Source organism: Salmo salar, chromosome 25 (assembly GCF_965601325.2).
Source record: "Salmo salar chromosome 25, fSalSal1, whole genome shotgun sequence".
NCBI lineage: Eukaryota > Metazoa > Chordata > Actinopteri > Salmoniformes > Salmonidae > Salmo > Salmo salar.
In genome coordinates this window covers 8,556,704-8,579,086 of record NC_138315.1, presented here as the reverse complement: position 1 = coordinate 8,579,086, position 22,383 = coordinate 8,556,704, and the positions used below count along the sequence as shown (strand labels likewise).

At 41.0% G+C, this 22,383-nt stretch overlaps 1 protein-coding gene across 3 annotated transcripts; it reads right to left on the bottom strand.

The window, feature by feature from the left end:
- Positions 1-1,230: 1,230 nt before the first annotated feature.
- On the bottom strand, positions 1,231-19,568 carry stk17b (serine/threonine kinase 17b). Of its 3 annotated transcripts, none has more exons than XM_014172938.3 (8): positions 19,349-19,568; positions 18,870-19,005; positions 16,586-16,798; positions 7,425-7,563; positions 6,861-6,987; positions 6,685-6,733; positions 6,335-6,514; positions 1,231-6,089 (listed from the first exon to the last, which is right to left on the bottom strand). In XM_014172938.3, exons 2-8 carry the CDS (start codon positions 18,986-18,988, stop codon positions 5,870-5,872), a joined length of 1,047 nt encoding a protein of 348 aa, XP_014028413.1. In that variant the 5' UTR covers positions 18,989-19,005; positions 19,349-19,568; the 3' UTR covers positions 1,231-5,869.
- Between the last annotated feature and the right edge of the window lie 2,815 nt (positions 19,569-22,383).

Here is a 22,383-nt window from a genome sequence, read left to right as displayed (position 1 = left end):
AAGGTTAAATCTCTCCCCCCGGGATGTATTATTCTCCAGGCGTCAGACAACTCAATACATAGCTCTTAAGACTGGCATTTTTCATAGCAGGCGACTGGTCAGGCAAGCAATATGTAGGGAGTGGTAAATGAGGAAATATCAGATAATAATCTAGATTGTTTTTTTTTGTTTCAAAGAGTTGGGTGCATAAACGCAGTCTAAGAGAACATGTTCTCCAAAAATAAACCCTGACATGAGAATGTATCAGCCCTCATGATCTTTAAAATTGACATTTTAGTCATTTAGGAAGTGAACATTATTTATATTAAGGGTTACATGGAGAAAATTTGACCTCTCTGAAATAAAAATAGATGGCCCTCCCTTCAGTAAAATATATTTTACCTAAACCCTACCTGAAAAGACAAGTGACCCTACCCTATACCTAAATTAATAATTTAAACAAAGTGTATAGCAGAGAACATGTCTACCATTTACCCTAACTTCTTAAATTATGCTCTCTGATGTATTTTGAACATTGAGAGCAGGCTCCTCACGCCTATGACGAGTCACATTTATTTATTATGCAGTTACTTTTTTTATTCTTTATTAATCAGTTACCCAATCAAATCAGGGTCCCCCAGTTACCCCACGTGGGCCCCATACCTCCTCTCCTATCCCTATATTTTGATTTGTTATACTGTAGTTCCAAAAGTGCTGAACAATTGTCCCTGGAAATATCTGGTTATTATACTGAACAAAAATGTAAACACAACATGCAGAAATGTCAATTGTACTGAGTTACAGTTTTCCTGAGTTTACTGAGTTACAGTTCATATAAGGAAATCAGTCAATTGAAATAAATTCATTAGATCCTAATCTATGGATTTCACAACTGGGCAGGGGAACAGCCATGGGTGGGCATAAGCCCAGACCCAGCCAATAAAAATTTGTTTCTCCCCACAAAAGGGCTTTATTACAGACAAAAATACTGTTTCATCAGCTGTCCGGGTGGCTGGTCTCAGACGATCTCACAGGTGAAGAAGCCGCATGTGGAGGTCCTGGGTTGGCGAGGTTAGACGTGGCCGGCGGTTTTGAGCTGGTTGGACATACTGACAAATTCTCATTGGAGGCAGCTTATAGTAGAGAAATTAACATTCAATTCTCTGGTGGATATTTCTGTAGGCAGCATGCCAATTGCACACTCCCTCAAAGTTTGAGACATCTGTGGCATTGTGTTGTGTGACAAAACTGCACATTTTAGAGTGGCCTTTTATTATCCCCACCACAAGGTGCACCTGTGTAATGATAATGCTGTTTAATCAGCTTCTTGATATGCCACTCTTGTCAGGTGGATGGATTAGTTTGGCAAAGGAAAAATGCTCACTAATAGGCATGTAAAATCTGTAGACAAAATTTGAGAAATAAGCTTTTTGTGCATATCTAACATTTCTGGACCAAAACATTACATGTTGCATTTATATTTCTGTTCAGTGTAAATTGTTTTTACAATTTACAATTTGATTTCAAATGCAATCAAACTGAGTGTACCTAAAATCAATCAGTTGCAAAATAGACGTATCTTTCTAAGGGTTATTGCTTGTGCTTCTAACTAGCATGAGTTTTACCCATCTTTCCTTTAGTATTACCCTGGTAAAGTGGGGGGAAATGCCACTGAAGTCCCCAGAGACCAGTCAGTCACGTGACTGACGCCTGTAAGTCAAAGTCCATTCTGACAGCCGTACAAAATGAAAAAGCAGCGGCACACTCACAAATATAATCAAGTTGTACAAGTCCACTTCTGTGCCAATTGGTCTCAGCAAACAGCGATACAAAACAATAGCGTTACAGCAGTGAATCTCCTACAACTGTAATCAAGTCCATTTCGTGTCACTTGGCCTCAGCAGTGAATCTCCTACAACTGTAATCAAGTCCATTTTGTGTCACTTGGCCTCAGCAGTGGAAGCTGCTGAGGGGAGAACAGCTCATAATAATGTCTGGAACGGCACAAATGGAATGGCATCAAACATTCCACCTATTCTGCTCCAGCCATTACCATGAGACCATCCTCCCTAATTAAAAAGGTGCCACCAACCTCCTGTGGTGTTCAAAATCATACACCATTTGAGCTCCTACAAATAATCAAGTTGTACAAGTCCACTTTGTGCCAATTGGTGACAGCAGCACCCCAAACTTCTGTTTTCATTTTAATGTCTTTGAACTGAGGGTAATGATTACTAAACCAATGTAATGATGTAGCGGTGTTCCAGTTCTCCGTATGGATGACAGCATACATGGAGCGCTTGGCCATGACTGGAGAAGCCCCTCTCCAAGACAAAGGCTATTGTGTGTGCCAGGCCGGTGACATCTCTCTGGGAAACCTTGGAGGACCACAAACAAGAAAGTCTTTGCAACATTTTGAACAACTGACATATTCAGTTGAGGTCTACTGGCAGTTAGGCTTCATAACAATCCAGATTCAATGATCAATACTGAGAACCCCTTGAAGCATTTGTATATTATTTCATAAGTTCACAGGTGGACGGGCTTCCATGTGAATGAATGCTCAACAGAGCACTTCCATTTCATGTTCTTCCCTGTCAAAAATGTTCCGTACTAGGACCGTCCATATATCCCAAAAATAATCCTCCTCCTGGTAACACTGTACAAATATCTCAAAAATGTTCTCCTGTTTATCAACTTCATTACTAAAGTTTTCCTGTCCATAATTCATAGTCAATTCCATAACCTTTACCCACATCACTTCCGTAACCCAAAATATTTTATCGTCCTCTCCGCAAGCATCTCAACGGCATACCCTTTCCTCATAACCGAAACCCATCTTTTCTATTATAAATCCATCTCTAATCACTTTGCCAAAACTTTCACGCATATCAAACATTCACCACTTTACAAGCAAAGCATATTTAAATTTTATGTCACCAGTTACCAAAACATATTTTTAAGAGATGCTATCAATACTATATCCCATATATTCTTAATAAACCGATCTGAATCCAGTTAAATAAGAGCACAATGTACATCTAAACAAACAAAACACCATCCCATTATATAAATATATTGATAATCAGGTTAGACAAAATGCACATAAAAAGGGAAAATATAAAAAGAGGCACACAATAGTAACGACCAAAGTGAAAGGTCATTTGCCCTGAGACGAGAAGGAAATGTAATGAAGAGGGGATAGGACGGAATGTATTCGCCTCCATACAGAGACAATCTGTTATGACTCCCAATATACAGTGAATTCAGAAAGTATCCAGAAACCTTCCCTTCTTCCACATTGTTACGTTAGTCTTATTCTAAAATGTATTAAATCAAAAAAAATATTAAATCCACATCTACTCACAATACCTCATAACGACAAAGCAAAAAAAATAAATAAATAGAAATACCTTATTTACATCACTTTTCAGATCCTTTGCTGAGACTCAAAATTGAGCTCAACTGAATCCCGTTTCCATTGATCATCCTTGAGATGTTTCTACAACTTAATTGGAGTCCACCTGTGGTTAATTCAATTGATTGGACATGATTTGGAAAGGCACACACCTGTCTATATAAAAAGGTCCCACAGTTAACAGTGCATGTCAGAGCAAAAACCAAGCCATGAGGTTGAAGGAATAGTCCGTAGAGCTCCGAGACAGGATTTTGTTGAGGCACAGATCTGGGGAAGGATACCAAAACATTTCTGCAGCATTGAAGGTCCAAGAATAGAGTGGCCTCCATCATTCTTAAATGGAAGAAGTTTGGAACCACCAAGACTCTTCCTAAAGCTGGCTGCCTTGCCAAACTGAGCAATCGGGGGAGAAGGGCCTTGGTCAGGGAGGTGACCAAGAATTCGATGATCACTTTGACAGAGTTCCTCTGTGAAGATGGGAGAACCTTCCAGAAGATCAACCATCTCTGCAGCACTCCACCAAATCAGGCCTTTATGGTAGTGGCCAGACGGATCCCACTCCTCAGTTAAAAGGCACGACAGCCCTCTTGGAGTTTGCCAAAAGGCACCTAAAGACTCTCAGACCATGAGAAACAAGATTCTCTGGTCTGATGAAACCAATATTGAACTATTTGGCCTGAATGCCAAGTGCCAAGGAAACCTAGTGCCATCCCTATGGTGAAGCATGGTGGTGGCAGCATCATGCTGTGGGAATGTTTTTCAGCAGCAGGGACTGGGAGACTAGTCAGGATTGAAGGGAAGATGAATGAAGCAAAGTACAGAGAGATCCTTGATGAAAACCTGCTCGAGAACGCTCAGGACCTCAGACTGGGTCGAAGGTTCACCTTCCAACAGGACAACAACCCTAAGCACACAGCCAAGAAAACACAGAAGTGGCTTCGGGACAAGTCTTTGAATGCCCTTGAGTGGCCCAGCAGAGCCTGGACTTGAACCCGATCGAACATCCCTGGAGAACTGAAACGCTCCCTATCCAACCGGACAGAGCTTGAGAGGATCTGCAGCGAAACATGGGAGAAACTCCCCAAATACAGTTGTGCCAAGCTTGTAGCGTCATACCCAAGAAGACTCGAGGCTGTAATCGCTGCCAAATGTGCTTCTAAAGACCTGTTTTTGCTTTGTCATTATGGGGTATTGTGTGTAGAAGGAGAAAAAAACTATTTAATAAATTTTAGAACAAGGCTGTAACTTAAAATGTAGAAAAGGCAGGGTGTGAATACTTTCCAAATGCACTGTACCTGACTCCCATTGAGCTTTAAAGGCTTCCTAGCCCTAGAAAAATACAATAGCTTTTAAATGCTGATTAAAGGGATGCAGATTAGATTACTTTGGTGAACATCAGAAAATAAGTTGTGTTCAAGTTATACTTATAAAAACAACAACATGGAATTAAAAACACTTCAGAGGGCATGGTTATTTTCCAGTTAAGTAATTCATGAAATACCCAGATGATAAATAGAAAGTGCTTCAGTCACATTTGCCTTAAGCTAATGATTAAAGAGGAACTGACAACTTTGCAGAAACATTTGAGTAAGCATGGGTGTGGTGTGAACTGTCCATGAGTCACCTTTTTTAGAACCCTCTTAAACTGCCTCTATTACTGTGGAATTGTAAACCAGGAGAGTTCAGGTAAACAAACACTGTAATAGACAGAAAATAGCGTGACTCATTGGCTTACTTATTATGCAGGCCATGGCTGGGTAATGTGTGCATAGAAAACCTGTCTTCAATGACATGTTTTCAGATGTGGTGTGTTGTAGAGTGCCTGAGAACTAGACAATGGAATGTCAGATGGAATGGAATGTAATATGCCACTCGGCATAAGCCATGGCCCAAAGCTGATGCTTGTTCGAGACTAGGGAGGTAACGTACATCTTGGGTCAAGCAAACAAGCATATAGTACGAGGATACTTTACTTTCACCTCAAAGAGACTGATTTAGCTTGTATCTGCACAGCTCAGTGTTCTTTCGAATGCTTTTAGCACAAAATACTAAAAGCATGGGGCGTCTAAGAACACTTTTACGACCACTTATTAGCCTTCTGGCAAAATGGTCAAGTAATAATTTGACTGTTTAAAATGTCTCTTAAAAGTTTGTGGAAAAACAGTATAGCATAGATTTCCCTTGTGATATATCTGGCCACCCATTCTCTGTAAATTCAGGGACATAAATGAACCAGACAAAACAAAAGACAAAACAGCTCACTATAAAATACTATTACTAATTAGATCACAAAGTAAGCTGGTTAACTTTGGTTTGGCCGGACACACTGGATACAAGCAAGCGGTAGAACAGGACTGAATGGCTCTTGGGTAGGCAACAGTGCTGCCTGCAGGTTCCTTGCTGCATAAAACCAATAAAAGCATAAGGGGAGGTCGCAGGAGGGGGGGGGGCGCTTGCGTCGCTCTTTCCCCCTCAAAAGTCAGAGGCGGGCGTCTCCACCTCAAACCGAAACCGCTTGGCGTGGGGCGAGTCCAAGGTGAAGTTCTCCTTGTCTTCTGGGTCCTCGGGTGGGGCGGCCCACTTGTTACCGCTGCTCCTCACGCGGGGTGTACGTGGCGTGACGGGCTCGGTAATTGGGTATTGATGCCACAGCCAGGGGTGGGTCATGCAGTCGGCTGCACTGGACCTGTCCCTGTGTGGAGAGGGTGAAGACGGACCAAGGTGAACACCAAGTGGTGAAAGTTCTAGCTGAATTTATATGTCACAAAATGCAAATATTTAAAATGAAAATGACAAAAGGTATAGTAAGTACAAAAACAATTAATTATCATCTGTATTGCTAAACACAATTTGTGACAACACTTCCTGTCAGTAGCAGTACTTCCCTTATGATTTGAATTCCCTGAACTTTTACTGGTCTGCAACATTCCCACTTACTCTGGTGTTTTGACCAACAGCTTGCGGATGAAGTCGACGGCGAGCTCCGACACCCTGGAGAAGGCCTCTTGGCTGTAGTCCACATTGACTTGGGACACATTCAGGTATGTCTCCTGTTTGTCGTCCCCTGCAAACGGAGACTCGCCCGTCACCAGCATGTAGGCTATCACCCCCACACTCCTGAGGAATAACACACCCAGAACACAGTTAGTACAAATGTGTCAGAGTACACACGCGTGTTGACCTGCAAACACACACTTCACACAAGTGCCTTAGGCAGGCAGGCAGGCACGCACATACATATCTATCCACAGTCATTTAAGTTGATAGTGTTGATTGTGATGACTCACCACAAGTCAGTTGCTGTGGTGATAGGCTCGTAGTTTAAAATTTCTGGAGCTAAGGTATAACAAGGGAGAAAGAGAGGCCAGATCATTACATCGCAACATTGATAGTGTAGAATGTCAGACTTAATTGCAACTGGTTTAGGGAATGTTGGACGCAAGTTAAATGGACGTTGCCTTACCCACGTACTCGGGCGTGCCCAAGATCTCTCGGAGCTCTCCGACTGTGCCCAGTTTGCGTGCCAGGCCAAAGTCCACAATCTTTATGTCCCCCAGCGGAGCCAGGCTGGTCAAGAGAATGTTCTGGGGCTGTAAGAAAGAGGGAAGATTAGTCCAATAGGGTGACATAAGTTTGTGCAGGGTCATAATACGTCTGTATACAGCACAATCCTTTCTGCATGTGATCATGTTTACAGAGGAGAAGTGGGGCGGCAGGTAGCCTAGCAGTTAAGGGCGTTGGGCCAGTAACCAAAAAGTCACTGGTTTGAATCCCCAAGCTGACTAGGAGAACAATCTGTCATTGTGTCCTTGAGCAAGGCACTTAACCCTAACTGCTCCTGTAAATCGTTCTGGTAAAATGTAAATATGCAGATGGTGATGTAAAGATTAATAAAGGGAGCAAATAAAGTTGAGAAGTGTATTTTAGGTGTATGCACGTGTTTTTGTTGTATGTGTGTGTGCGCAGTGCACTTCTGTTTGTAAACTAGTCTGTGTGTGTGTGCATTAAGAGGTGTGGAGGGACAGACCTTGAGGTCCAGGTGCACCACGCTAGTCTGGTGGAGGAGGTGGACGCCCTCCAGCATCTGTCTGATCAGCCGTGTGATCTGGCCCTCTGGGAGCAGCTCATCACAGTCACAGTAGTCAAAGATCTCACCCCCTGCCGCACTGTGAAACACGGTAGTCAGTACTGTCAGTGTCTAATGCTAAATATCATAAATTGTTGCATTCTTACATCCATAAAACCTAGGTGGTTTTGGCTCTGATGAGCATATAAGTCTGTTTCATATCCTTTCAGGTTTGGCAAGAGATAATTGGCTATTTCTAATGGAATAGACTATCCCTTTCAGAGTTTACAAGGCACTCTGCTTTCGTGGAAGGATTAGTAAGGCTTTCTTCAAAACTCAATGAAACAAATAGGGAGGGTTGAAACATTTCTATTTGAGTAGGCTCTCAGAATACACAAGAGTGCCAAGGGTGGAGTTTAGGAACAACAGAACTTTCCAACCTAAGGACAGAATGTGGGTTGAATTCTTTATCTCCAATCGGCATTCTAGTTTCTGTTTTGCTGGATTCAGAGTAAAGGTGTACTCGTTCCAATGAAGTTCAAAGTGCAATCACTAGGGATTCTTAATGGTTAACTGGTTAGCCTCTGAAAATACATCCGGTCATGCTTAAAGGTCTATAGGTTAATTTGTATAATTTTGTGGAATTAAATTGGCACGTGTTTGTCAGTCGTCATGTATAGGGCTGTTGCGGTGACTGCAGGGCTGGGCAATCTATCAAATGAATGTCTTTGCACGATATTCCAAATGCCTGTATTGCACAAATCAAGGTTTTGTTATTTTTCATGTTTATGTCCGCTTGTTCTCACGTTGTATTTTTAGTCTTGTCTCCTTCGCTCCTTAGCTGTGCGCACCTTCCCATTTACACCAGAGATCTGTGTATCCATCTCGTCATTATACACGTCTCCGCCCTAACAATGGGAATCATTGTCCCAAAGGCAGGCGACAAGCTAAGGTCCAAAATAAGCCCATACTGTAGAAACGCATTGGCTTTATTTTGGACAGATTTGAGCAAGAGTGAAACCTCTCGGTTTGCCTCTTCCTCTATGGTTTACACACACACCCTTCCCACAAGCTCTCTCACCAACACAGTTGAGAGAGAGATCACATCTCTAAAAAGTGGTTTCAACTCGCTATTTGCATTTGAGGTTTGGTCCAACAGAATCAGTCACATGGACACAAACACTGAGACATTATTTTACTGTAATAATGTAGAAGTTAAAAAGGGTATCGTTATGAAAGTTGTCTCAACTACTCAAATTGTATGGAGAGTAGTGACTAAAATGAGAGTATCAATGAATATTGATGCTGGAAAATGAATGCTCAGTTTGTCGCACTGCATTGGGGTACCAAATAACGTTATACTAGCTGTCAAGTCTGTTTTATAAATGTGCAATAAGCATAAAACACAATTATATAAGGAATTGGCAACTCGTTCTCATTCTGAGAAATAAGGTAGGCCACTTGATTTCAACATCTGAACAGAGTGTACAGGCTAACATGTTTTTCAAACAGTTGGAGACAGACAGAAGGGTATGTTCATAACAATTCAACTGTTCAAATAGATCCAAGTTGGCTAAATTTGAAATAAAAAGATTAGCTGGCTAATCACTAGCAAGTTGGCTTGAGACATTGTTGATGAGACCTGTGTTAATTTCTATAGTTTAATGCCTGCTACAAGAAGTTATCATTAGTGAATGTGCATTATGCATGGTTATAGTTACATTTGTGACAAAAATAGGGGCATTTTCATAGACAGACTTGAAAGCCATTAAGTGCTTATTACAAAAGAAAAAAAAAGCAGGTTAAACTATTTTGATACAATAATTAAATTATTGGAACTAATGGTTGTGGATGGCTTATATTTAGGTACAACTTCACAAGCCCTGCATTCATTAGATTATTGCTGACTGATTCAAATGCAGTGTGGTTGACCTTTAAATTGTCCAATGCTTATTTAGAGAAAATATATTAAGCTGTACAGTATCATTCAAAAAAGTTTGGACACCTCATTCCAGGGTTTTTCTTCATTTTTACTATTTTCTACATTGTAGAATAATAGCGAAGACATCAAAACTCTGAAATAACATATGGAATCATGTAGTAACCAAAAAGAAAACAAGTGTTAAACAAATCAAGATATATTTTATATGTAGCCAACCTTTGCCAGCTTTGTAAACTCTTAGCATGCTCTGAACCAGCTTCACCTGGAATGCTTTTCAAACAGTCTTGAAAGAGTTCCCACATATGCTGAGCACTTGTTGGCTGCTTTTTCTTCACTCAGTGGTCCAACTCATCCAAAACCATCTCAATTAGGTTTAGGTCGGGTGATTGTGGAGGCCAGGTCATCTGATGCATCACTCAGCCTGGAGGTGTGTTGGGTCATTGTCCTGTTAAAATACAAATGATCGTCCCCCTAAGCGCAAACCAGATGGGATGGCGTATCGCTGCAGAATGCTGTGGTAGCCATGCTGGTTAAGCATGCCTTGAATAAAAAATAATTTAAAAAAATAAAATAAAAATAAATAAAAAGAATTCAGACCAGCAAAGCACTCCCACACCATCACACCACCTCCTCCATGCCTCACGGTTGGAACGACACATGCGGAGATCATCCGTTCACGCGTCTCAAAGACACGGCAGTTGGATTGAAAAATGTCAAATTTGGACTCAGACCAAAAGGACCGATTTCCACCAGTCTAATGTCCATTGTTCTTGTTTCTTGGCCCAAGCAAGTGTGTTATTCTTATTGGTGTCCGTTAGAAGTGGTTTCCTTGCAGCAATTCGGCCATGAAGGCCTGATTCATGCAGTCTCCTCTGAAAAGTTGATGTTGAGATGTGTCTGTTACTTGAACTCTGAAGAATATATTTGGGCTGCAATTCTGAGGCTGGTAACTCTACTGAACGTATCCTCTGCAGCAGAGGTAACGCTGGGTCTTCCTTTCCTGTGGCAGTCCTCATGAGTTTCATCATAGCGCTTGATGGTTTTTGTGACTGCACTTGAAGAAACTTTCTTGTTCTTGAAATTTTCCAGATTGACTGAACTTCATGCCTTAAAGTAATGATGGACTGTGGTTTCTCATTGCTTATTTGAGCAGTTCATGCCATAATATGGACTTGGTCTTTTACCAAAAAGGGCCATCTTCTATATACCACCCTACCTCGGTCACAACACAACTGATTGGCTCAAACTTTTAACAAGGAACACCTGTTAATTGAAATGCATTCCTGGTGACTACCTTACAAAGCTGGATGAGAGAATGCCAAGTGTGCAAAGCTGTCATCAAGGCAACGGGTGGCTACTTTGAAGAATCTCAATTTCTCATTGTTTAACACTTTTTTGGTTACTACATGATTCCATGTGTGTTATTTCATACAGTGCCTTGCAAAAGTATTCATCCCCCTCTGCATTTTTCCTATTGAGTTGCATTACAACCTGTAATTTATATAGATTTTTATTTGGATTTCATGTAATAGACATACACAATAGTCCAAACGGGTAAATTGAAATGAATAAAAAAAATATAAACAAATTAAAAAAAATTAACAGAAAAGTGGTGCGTGCATATGTATTCACCCCTTGCTATGAAGTCCCTAAATACGATCTGGTGCAACCAATTACCTTCAGAAGTCACATAATTAGTTAAAGTCCAACTGTGTGCAATCAAAGTGTCACATGATATCAATTTTTTACATATATATATATATATAATACACATATACATATACATATACATATACATATATATATATATATATATATATATATACACATACATACATACATACATATATATATATATATATATACACACACTCTCTCTGAAAGGCCCCAGAGTCTGCAACACCACCAAGCAAGCGGCACCACCAAGCAAGCGGCACCACCAAGCAAGCGGCACCACCAAGCAAGCGGCACCATGAAGACCAAGCTCTCCAAACAGGTCAGGGACAAAGTTGTGGAGAAGCACAGATCAGGGTTGGGATATAAAAAAAAGATCAGAAACTTTGAACATCCCATGGAGCCCCATTAAATCCATTATTAAAAAAATTGAAAGAATATAGCACCACAACAAACCAGCCAAGAGAGGGCCCCTGACCAAAACTCACAGACCAGGCAATAAGGGCATTAATCAGAGAAGCAACAAAGAGACCAAAGGTAGCCCTGAAGAAGCAGCAAAGCTCCACAGTGGAGATTGGAGTATCTGTCCATAGGACCACTTTAAGCCATACACTCCACAGAGCTGGGCTTTACAGAAGAGTGGCCAGAAAAAAGCCATTGCTTAATTAAAGAAAAAAAAATAAGCAAACATTTGGTGTTTGCCTAAAGGCATGTGGGAGACTCCCAAAACATATTGAAGAAGGTACTCTGGTCAGATGAGACTAAAATTGAACTTTTTGGCCATCGAGGGAAACGCCATTTCTGGCGCAAACCCAACACCTCTCACCACCCCGAGAACACCATCCCCACATTGAAGTATGGTGGCGGCAGCATCATGTTGTGGGGATGTTTTTCCATCGGCAGGAACTGGGAAACTAGTCAGAATTGAAGGGATGATGGATGGCGCTAAATACAGGGAAATTCTTGAGGGGAAACCGGTTTCAGTCTTCCAGAGATTTGAGACTGGGATGGAGGTTCACCTTCCAGCAGGACAATGACCCTAAGCATACTGCTAAAGCAACACTTGAGTGGTTTCAGGGGGAACATTTAAATGCCTTGGAATGGCCTAGTCTGAATCTGTGGTATGATTTGAAGATTGCTGTACACCAGCGGAACCCATCCAACTTGAAGGAGCTGGAGCAGTTTTGCCTTGAAGAATGGGCAAACATTCCAGTGGCTAGATGTGCTAAGCTTATAGAGACACAGCTGCAAGTCTCTTGGGGTATAATTGCTGCAAAAGGTGGCTCTACAAAGTATTGCCTTTTTTTTGGGGGGGGGGGGGTGAATAGTTATGCACGCTCAAGTTCTGTTTTTTTGTCTTATTTCTTTTTTGTTTCACAAAAAAAGATTTTGTATCTTCAAAGTGGTAGGCATGTTGTGTAAATCAAATGATACAACCCCCCCCCAAAAAAATCTATTTTAATTCCAGGTTGTAAGGCAACAAAATAGGAAAAATGCCAAGGGGGGTGAATACTTTCGCAAGCCACTTTAGTTTTGATGTCTTCACTATTATTCTACAATGTAGAAAATGGTCAAAAAATGTTGTATAAAAAATAAAAAATAAACCTGGAATGAGTAGGTGTATCCAAACATTTGAATGATAGTGTATATGATGAAGAGATATGGCCATATCGCTCAGCCCTATGTGGCTGTATTAGCGCCACACCGGCAGTGATGAGTCATGACTGCAGTAAAATTCCACATGACCGTTGAGCCACGGTAATCTCCTTTCATGCACTCTGGACTAGAGGTCGACCGATTATGATTTTTCAACGCCGATTTTATTTATTCATATATATATATATTATCGTCCGATTAATCGGTATCGGCTTTTTTTGGTCCTCCAATAATCGGTATTGGCGTTGAAAAAATCATAATCGGTATTATATATATATATATATATATATATATATATATATATATATATATATATATATATATATAAAACCAGTTAAGAACAAATTCTTATTTACAATGACAGCCTACCCCGGCCAAACATTAACACGGATGAAGCTGGGCATATTGTGCACCGCCCTATGGGCCTCCCAATCATGGTGGGTTGTGATACAGCCTGGAATCGAACCAGGGTCTCTAACCTCTATGGGCTAGGTGGGACGCTTGTATGTTTTTTATCCAGCCGTGTCAATACTGCCCCCTAGCCCTAACAGGCTAAGGCACTGGATCGGGAGCCCCAACTGTAGGCTAGGCCTAATATAGATTACTTAATAAAATGTAATAACATTAAAAAAATACAAAAATTATTTCCCCCCTCTCTCAGCTCACTCTTGCGCCTTGCTCCAGTTGTAGCCAGTCACTAGGCTACCTCAGATGCCAACCTATGTCAGAAGGATAAATTATAAAGGCTTTGATGGAGGAATTGCAACGTCTTGCTCCAGCCAAGGACCATCACTAACATTAGAACCAAGGAAAGAGCAATGTTTTAGCTAAATATGATAGAGTTGTCTTTGACAATGAAGGAACCAAGTTCACTACATGACCAAAAGTATGTGGACATCTGCTATTCAAACATCATTCCAAAAATCATGGGCATTAATATGGAGTTGGAACCCCCCCCTTGTTAGCTCTACTCCTAACAAGTTTACCTTCAAACCCAATTGTTTGCGTATTTAACTAAGCCCGTGCCATCTGAGGTGAAGAGTGATATATAAATAGATTGACCTATGCAGTACTGACGCTCAGGTTAACTTTATGTTTCATGTTCAAGTTGTAGATGTTAATGTGTTGTAAATGTTCATATGGTGTACAGTGCTCAGCTGTAGGCTACAGTTTTATGAAGGTGCTGAGCAGACCATCCTGCTGGGGTCTGTCCTCATCCTCCAGCCTTAATCATCTACATTTAGGTCATTTAGAATACGGTCTTAACCAGATCAACTTAGGCCTACAGTGAGTGCAGGTAAGACAACTACATATCACTGTCGCATATGGAATTACTGAAATGATTTTCAATACTTCCAAAACACATAATAGCCTACATATTTCTGGCGCAAAAATGAGCACGGGACGGGAGTGATTTTTAATCGGGAAGGGACAGGAAAGTTCTGAGGTTATAGAACTGTTGCAGGATCAGGACAGGAAAATAATTAACGTGACAAGATGGGACAGGAATTACTTTTCACTGCGTCAACCTCTACTAGACGTAGCCTACAAAAGTAACCTACAAAATGGATCGGCAGAAAAGCACCGCCTCCATTCGCTTTTTGAGTGCATACAGATATGTATTTTTTCACCTGCCCATTTGATAACGGCTATTCTAAATCAAAACAATGTTTACATATTAATAAAGACAAGATTAAATTGAGAATAGTCTGATCAGTGAAAATATGATAACTTGATGAGAGAACAGCTGTGCAGCCTGAGGCAAGGAACAGAGTGCAAGCTTTTTTTTTGCTACTTTCTCAAATCATCAACAGCCTATAGTTGTACCATGCTGTTTTGATTTAGAAGACATTCTAAGGTTTGTATCAATCACATCTAAAGTTACATATAACTCTCAATCTAGCATATAGGACCTGTTTCAAATGATAACTTTTACGCTCAACACAGCCACTTCATATGCGCACTCACTGTAATGGGAAAAATATATTTCTATTTTCTTTAGCTAAGTTCAATTATATTCCTCTTTCTATAAAATCAGATAAAATAATGGCACGGGACTTGAGCATATCTTGTCTGCTAAATGAACAAGCCTACGGCATGGAGCATAGCCAGATAACATTAGCCTACAGTAGGCCAACTCATATTCTGTTCTTCTGAAATACATGAGCTTCCTATCATGTTCCTTTAGAACTGACTAAAATAAATAATGGATTGATTGTGATGGTGTACATTAAATTGATTTATTATACTTATTTTTTTATGTAGATGTTCAAAAGGAGTGCAGCTTGTATGTGTAGAGGCCTGGAGATGCTAAACATGTTTACGTTAATAAACGGTCAATTACTGTGAGACCAGCATTCTTTTGCATGACAATAACAGGCTGGCAAAATTTCATGACCGCCACAGCCCTAGTCATGCATCTTATTTATTACACTCGCACAGCATACAGAGCCTAGTTTGAGGAGCGGAATAGCCCATCACCTGTCAGACTGTGCAAGAGCACCTCCTGAAAAAGCTGGTACTGGAGTGAAACGTGCTTTTATAAACCCAGTCATTGCGCAATAAATAACAATTCTAAATGCAATCGCTATTAAACTCTTGATGACCATGATTAAAAAGAGATACTACTTTTATTTCTCAATCTCAACTCGTAATTCAAGAGCACCTCACATTCCCATTCGAGTGCATAGGCTATAGTCAACGGTAGGCAGGCTATCAGTGCGTCACCCACCACTTTGCAACGTGAGCTTGAGGCAGTATAATTGTTTGAAACCTGAACGTTTTACTTTACTTCAAATAATGAGCCATGTCTTACATTGTTTCAAAGTAGCCTAGCCAAAATCCTACCATAGAAACCTGGAGGAAATTTTATAAAGACTTCCTCATGCCATTAGTGGCAGGTAGCCTAGTGGTTAGAGCAGTAACCGAAAGGTTGCTGGTTTGAATCCCCGAGCTGACAAGGTAAAAATCTGTCATTCTTCCCCTGAACAAAGCAGTTAACCCACTGTTCTCTGGTAGGCCGTCATAAATAAGAATTTGTTCTTAAGCCCGACTTGCCTAGTTAAATAAAGCCCCCCAAAAAATGTATTCACCATAATTTCTCTACTGTTTTTTTATATGAACTTTCTTTTGCTGTCCAGAAGCCTAAGGCACAATCCTAGTCATTGCAACCCATCCTAGGTGTTGGTATTAGATTCCCCATCTTTTAGGTTCTAACAGAGATTTTTAGCTCTGTCATATATGGAACTGCTCACATAGGTGCGCTGTTAAGAACTGTGTTTTTCCGAGAATTGCATTTTGGCAAATATTTGAAAATGGCGTTTTATTAACTGCTTCATTACAGGGGTTGCATGCTCAATCATAGGATATAGCCTTTTGACTGTAAAACGATAGGCTTGCTATTGTTGAATGTTTCCATTAAGCTCTTAATGAAAAATGTCCGTTCCTGGTATGCATGCATGCATAGCATTTTCTGTTGGTCACGTCACTTTAGTCTTGTAAAAAAATATAACCGTTTGTTGACCCGGTTAATGGGGGGGGTTAGTCAGAAGCAAAATGTACCTAAATTTGCATCCATAGCAATCACACATTATACTGTCTCAGTTATATGATAACTGTTAAGATTTTTAAAATAGCCCATCGTCTGTCCTGTACAATGGATAGGTTATATATTTAAAAAAATTGAAACATACATGAGTTAAGGAGTTGACAGATGTAGTGGAGGAAGCTGATGGCGGTGTGAAGTGGATGTTTTGGGAACAATAAACATTTCAAATGTTACTGATTGAACTGATAGCATTGAGTGCAATATATATATATATAAAAAAAAAAGTTTCCAATAATAACTCACTATTCCAGCAGCAGGATGATGTCGTGGTCTGTCTCGTAGGCAGCTTGCAGGTTGACCACACGAGGGTTGTTACAGGCCGCCTCCAGCACGGCCATCTCGTGCACCACCTCGGCCCGGCAGTCTCGGCCCTGCCGCCGCTTCCGCAGGAACTTGGCGGCGAACACCTTTCCCGTGGCCTTCTCCATGCACCGCTTCACCACTGCAAATTTCCCCCTGGCACCAAGGACAGAGCGAGGGAGGGCTGAGTCATTTTTTATCACACACTATCTGGGTAATTTTTGTCTTCTCTGAAGGAGACAACATTGTTACCATTTGTACATCAGTTCATACAGTACCAGTCGAAAGTTTGAACACACCTACTCATTCGGGTTCTTTATTTTTACTATTTTCTACATTGTTGAATAAAAGAATACATCAAAACTATGAAATAACAACTGGAATGATGTAGTAACCAAAAAGTGTTAAACAAATCAAAATATATTTTAGATTCTTCAAAATAGCCACCCTTTGCCTTGATGACAGCTTTGCACACGTGGCATTCTCCCAACCAGCTTCACCTGGAATGCTAAATCAACAGTTTTGAAGGACTTCTCACATATACTGAGCTTTAAAAGTTATTGAAATATTATGGATTGACTGACCTTCATGTCTTAAAGTAATGATGGACTGTCGTTTCTCTTTGCTTATTTGAGGTATTCCTGTCATAATATGGACTTGGTCTTTTACCAAATAGGGCTATCTGCTGTGTACCACCCCTACCTTGTCACAACTGATTGGCTCAAATGCATTAAGGAAAGAATTTCCACAAATTAACTTTTACCAAGGCACACCTGTTAATTGAAACGCACTCCAGGTGACTAATGCACAAAGCTGGTTGAGAGAATGCCAAGAGTGTGCAAAGCTATCATCAAGGAAAAGGGTGGCTACTTTGAAGAATTTCATATATAATATATTTTGATTTGTTTAACACTTTTGGTTATTACATGATTCCATATGTGTTATTTCATAGTTTTGATGTCTTCACTATTATTCTAAAATGTACAAAAAGTAAAAATAAAGAAAAACCCTGTAATGAGTAAGTGTGTCCAAATTTTTGACTGGTACTGTATGTAAAATGTACATTTAGGTCATTTAGCAGACGCTCTTGACCAAAGTTTTAGTGGCCCTCCTGTTGACAGCGGAGAGGAAATGTTGCAGTTTTAAAGCAAGTTCTGTATTTTACACATTTTCCATTGGGCGGAGAGAACATTTAACAATTTTATAACAAATTTCATGCAATTCTACTCATTTCGCCATGTGGTAGTGGAAAATTAGCTGTTTTATAGCCAATTTCCTGCAATTCTACACCTTTTGCCATAGGATAGAGAGAAACGTTTGCCGTTTTTAATATATCTGAGCGAGGCTGACTAACAAAGTCAAGGGGGGTCCTACAGCCGGTAATTCAACCATGATAACAGATCTTTGTTTGGGCACAAATTCTTAATGTAGCCAACGTTTCCCCTTAAAACTTTGCCAACACCAAGAAAAAAAACACAAACTGGAAGTTTCCAGACTTAGTCGATTTCCTCATTTTTTCTGTGGCTGAGTTCAAATCTGGTTTTCACATGCCCTTGCTTCCTTCCTCCTGAATTGCACTAGCAAGGTTGGGGACACCAGCGATGCGACATACCCTAATGGGTCCTTTATGTTGGCAACAAAGGTTAGGTTTGGCTCATGTAGAGCACTTATTGCCACATCGCTTACAAAAGGACAATGAGGTAATCGTGTGAAAACTAAACAAAAAATGTCCACCAAGGTTGCATTTTCATGAAATTTCATAAAACGAAATGATCTTGTGAGAAATGCCTTTCCACAAATCTATTTGTAGACTTGTCTATTTGGTGCAATTTCTAACATTCAGCCTATCCAACAATAAAAACTCAAGGTACACCAAATCTATCTGATACACAATCTTAGATGTAGCATTGCTAGCTATATTGTAGGTAGGCATTTACAGTTGGTAAACAAAGTTCACGCATCAATGTAGTTAAAAAGTCTTAACTGTTAGTCAACTACTATAGCTAACTACACTGAGATTATCAGAGGTGCCATGTTACAGCTAATTTTAAGGACAACGCTAGTTCTAATCATATTTGACGCGTTAGTGCAGCATTATATTGTGATGTATCACTCTATAATCCAAGAGCCCAGTGATGCATTGGAGTCAGAAGGTCAAAATGTGAGAAGAGAATGGAGGAATTATAAAGTTTGAAAAGGGGACATCGTAACGTTAGCATTGGCTCACCTGCCCAACTCGCCGGTGATTTCGTACATACTGTCCATCGGTTCCGTATTGATAAGGGTTTGGATATCTCCAAGTAACCCAGTAGGTCCATTGCGGTTGTCAAACCGCCTCCGAGACATCGTTGTTGTTAGACTGACTGTGGGAATAAATTAGCGCCTGTTAAGGCCGTAGACTAGCTAGCGAAATGTGTTTAGTGCTAAACCAGTTAAGGTTAGTTGGCAGTTTTATAGCCAACTAGCGTTTACTAACATCGTTATATTAGCTGGATAACGTTACATAGCTACTAGCTAAATAACTAGTTAGTTTGAAATGTTTTTAGCTGTAGAGAACTTGTTAGTTAGTTGTAGAAAAGCTAGCTAACGTTAGTTACTTGTTTGACAGACAGGTCAAGAAGAACAACGGTTAACGTCAGCTCATCTACTGTACAGCAGCTAACTAAACAAGCAAACAACACTAATACGTTAGTTAGCTAACGTTACCCTTTTCTTTTCTAGACAGCGAATTACGTCACTCACGAATTGGCACTTGTGGAGTTGATTGACAAACGTGCCGAAACTGTCCCTTGTGACATCGTTGAGTTATTAGCGATTTTAGTGCCTAGTTTACTAACATCTGGCTGAAATCCTTCCACTCGTCGATGTGCGCAAAACGTCTTCTAATTTTACCACCAATCTCCTGTCCACAGGTTTGATATTTGCCGCCTCGTTATGCGCACGCGCGAGGTGTCTACAGCTTCTTCTTTGGTATCGTGGCGTTCGCACAATTTCTTTGTGCATGTCGCCACCTGCTGTGAGGTATGGAAGGCCAAGAGTTTCAAGTCGTCTTACCCGGAACACGTCTTAACGCTTGTAATTATCATTGTTCACCTGTCCAGTTTGTTTACAGGTGATTTGAACGCTTGTTACGGGCATTTTTATATGGAAGGCCAAGAGTTTCAAATCGTCTTGATTTGAACGCTTGTTGTGGGCATTTTTACACGCGTTCATTACACCTGCATTTACAGGTGATTCGAATGTTTGAATATTGCACTTTCAGACGCATGGAATTGAGCCAGGCATTTTTACACGCGTTCATTACACCTGCATTTACAGGCGATTAGAACTTTTGAATATTGTGCTTTCAGACGCATGAAATTGTGCCACTGAACACGTTCTGGACGCCTGTGTAGTAACGGGTACGTTTCATGTGTCTGAAAGTACCACATTGTAGCCCTTCACACGTCAATTTTCGTGAGTTTGACTTTGACTTCCGGCCTTTTGCGATGAATCGCTTACTCAGGGAGGGAGGAGATGTTTCTAAATATGGATCAAATTGTTCAAATTAGTCATGGCGTTGGTGAGAAAAATGGAGGAAGAAATTAAAACCACTTTTTCTACATAGCATTACAACTACAAAGCTGACGCTGGGTAGCTCACTTATTTTAATTGAAATAGCAAGGCTAGTAAGCTAGCTCGCAATAGTATTCTGTCTAGCCTGTAACTACTGGTTGTTACGTGTGGAACAGAGTAATAGTTCTTTGTTTGTCATTTGGTTGAGACGAACATTATTTTAGAAAATAATTGTTTACTTTGTATATACACTGCTCAAAAAAATAAAGGGAACACTTAAACAACACAATGTAACTCCAAGTCAATCACACTTCTGTGAAATCAAACTGCCCACTTAGGAAGCAACACTGATTGACAATAAATTTCACATGCTGTTGTGCAAATGGAATAGACAACAGGTGGAAATTATAGGCAATTAGCAAGACACCCCCAATAAAGGAGTGTTCTGCAGGTGGGGACCACAGACCACTTCTCAGTTCCTATGCTTCCTGGCTGATGTTTTGGTCACTTTTGAATGCTGGCGGTGCTTTCACTCTAGTGGTAGCATGAGATGGAGTCTACAACCCACACAAGTGGCTCAGGTAGTGCAGCTCATCCAGGATGGCACATCAATGCGAGCTGTGGCAAGAAGGTTTGCTGTGTCTGTCAGCGTAGTGTCCAGAGCATGGAGGCGCTACCAGGAGACAGGCCAGTACATCAGGAGACGTGGAGGAGGCCGTAGGAGGGCAACAACCCAGCAGCAGGACTGCTACCTCCGCCTTTGTGCAAGGAGGAGCAGGAGAAGCACTGCCAGAGCCCTGCAAAATGACCTCCAGCAGGCCACAAATGTGCATGTGTCTGCTCAAACGGTCAGAAACAGACTCCATGAGGGTGGTATGAGGGCCCGACGTCCACAGGTGGGGGTTGTGCTTACAGCCCAACACCGTGCAGGACGTTTGGCATTTGCCAGAGAACACCAAGATTGGCAAATTCGCCACTGGCGCCCTGTGCTCTTCACAGATGAAAGCAGGTTCACACTGAGCACATGTGACAGACGTGACAGAGTCTGGAGACGCCGTGGAGAACGTTCTGCTGCCTGCCACATCCTCCAGCATGACCGGTTTGGCGGTGGGTCAGTCATGGTGTGGGGTGGCATTTCTTTGGGGGGCCACAAAGCCCTCCATGTGCTCGCCAGAGGTAGCCTGACTGCCATTGGGTACCGAGATGAGATCCTCAGACCCCTTGTGAGACCATATGCTGGTGCGGTTGGCCCTGGGTTCCTCCTAATGCTAGACCTCATGTGGCTGGAGTGTGTCAGCAGTTCCTGCAAGAGGAAGGCATTGATGCTATGGACTGGCCCGCCCGTTCCCCAGACCTGAATCCAATTGAGCACATCTGGGACATCATGTCTCGCTCCATCCATCAACGCCACGTTGCACCACAGACTGTCCAGGAGTTGGCGGATGCTTTAGTCCAGGTCTGGGAGGACATCCCTCAGGAGACCCTCCACCACCTCATCAGGAGCATGCCCAGGCATTGTAGAGAGGTCATACAGGCACGTGGAGGCCACACACTACTGAGCCTCATTTTGACTTGTTTTAAGGACATTACATCAAAGTTGGATCAGCCTGTAGTGTGGTTTTCCACTTTTAATTATGAGTGTGACTCCAAATCCAGACCTCCATGGGTTGATAAATTGGATTTCCATTGATTATTTTTGTGTGATTTTGTTGTCAGCACATTCAACTATGTAAAGAAAAAAGTATTTAATAAGATTATTTCTTTCATTCAGATCTAGGATTTGTTGTTTAAGTGTTCCCTTTATTTGAGCAGTATATTTGTTGTGTAATTGGTTGGCTTTGCTAGTTAGCAAGGTAAGATTTATTTGATCAAGTGGGCTAACTTAGCTAATGTTTTAGGATAACTGGCTAGCTCCTTGCAGAATCTAGACAATGGGGAATAAGATCTGGCTGTTGCAGTGCCCAGAAGAGGTGAGACACAACCACTACAGAGATAAAATGGTAAGATCTCTATCTTGAGCAGCCATATTTCAAGGCTGAACCAATGCAATAGGTATTTTATTCCCTTGCTAAATGAGCTGCTTTTCCTGACAATGACAATGTCTTATTTTATGTTTGCTAAAATGTATGTTTTGTACTGTTACTTTTTACATGCTGAAACAGTCTCATTAGTTTTGAGCTAGACTA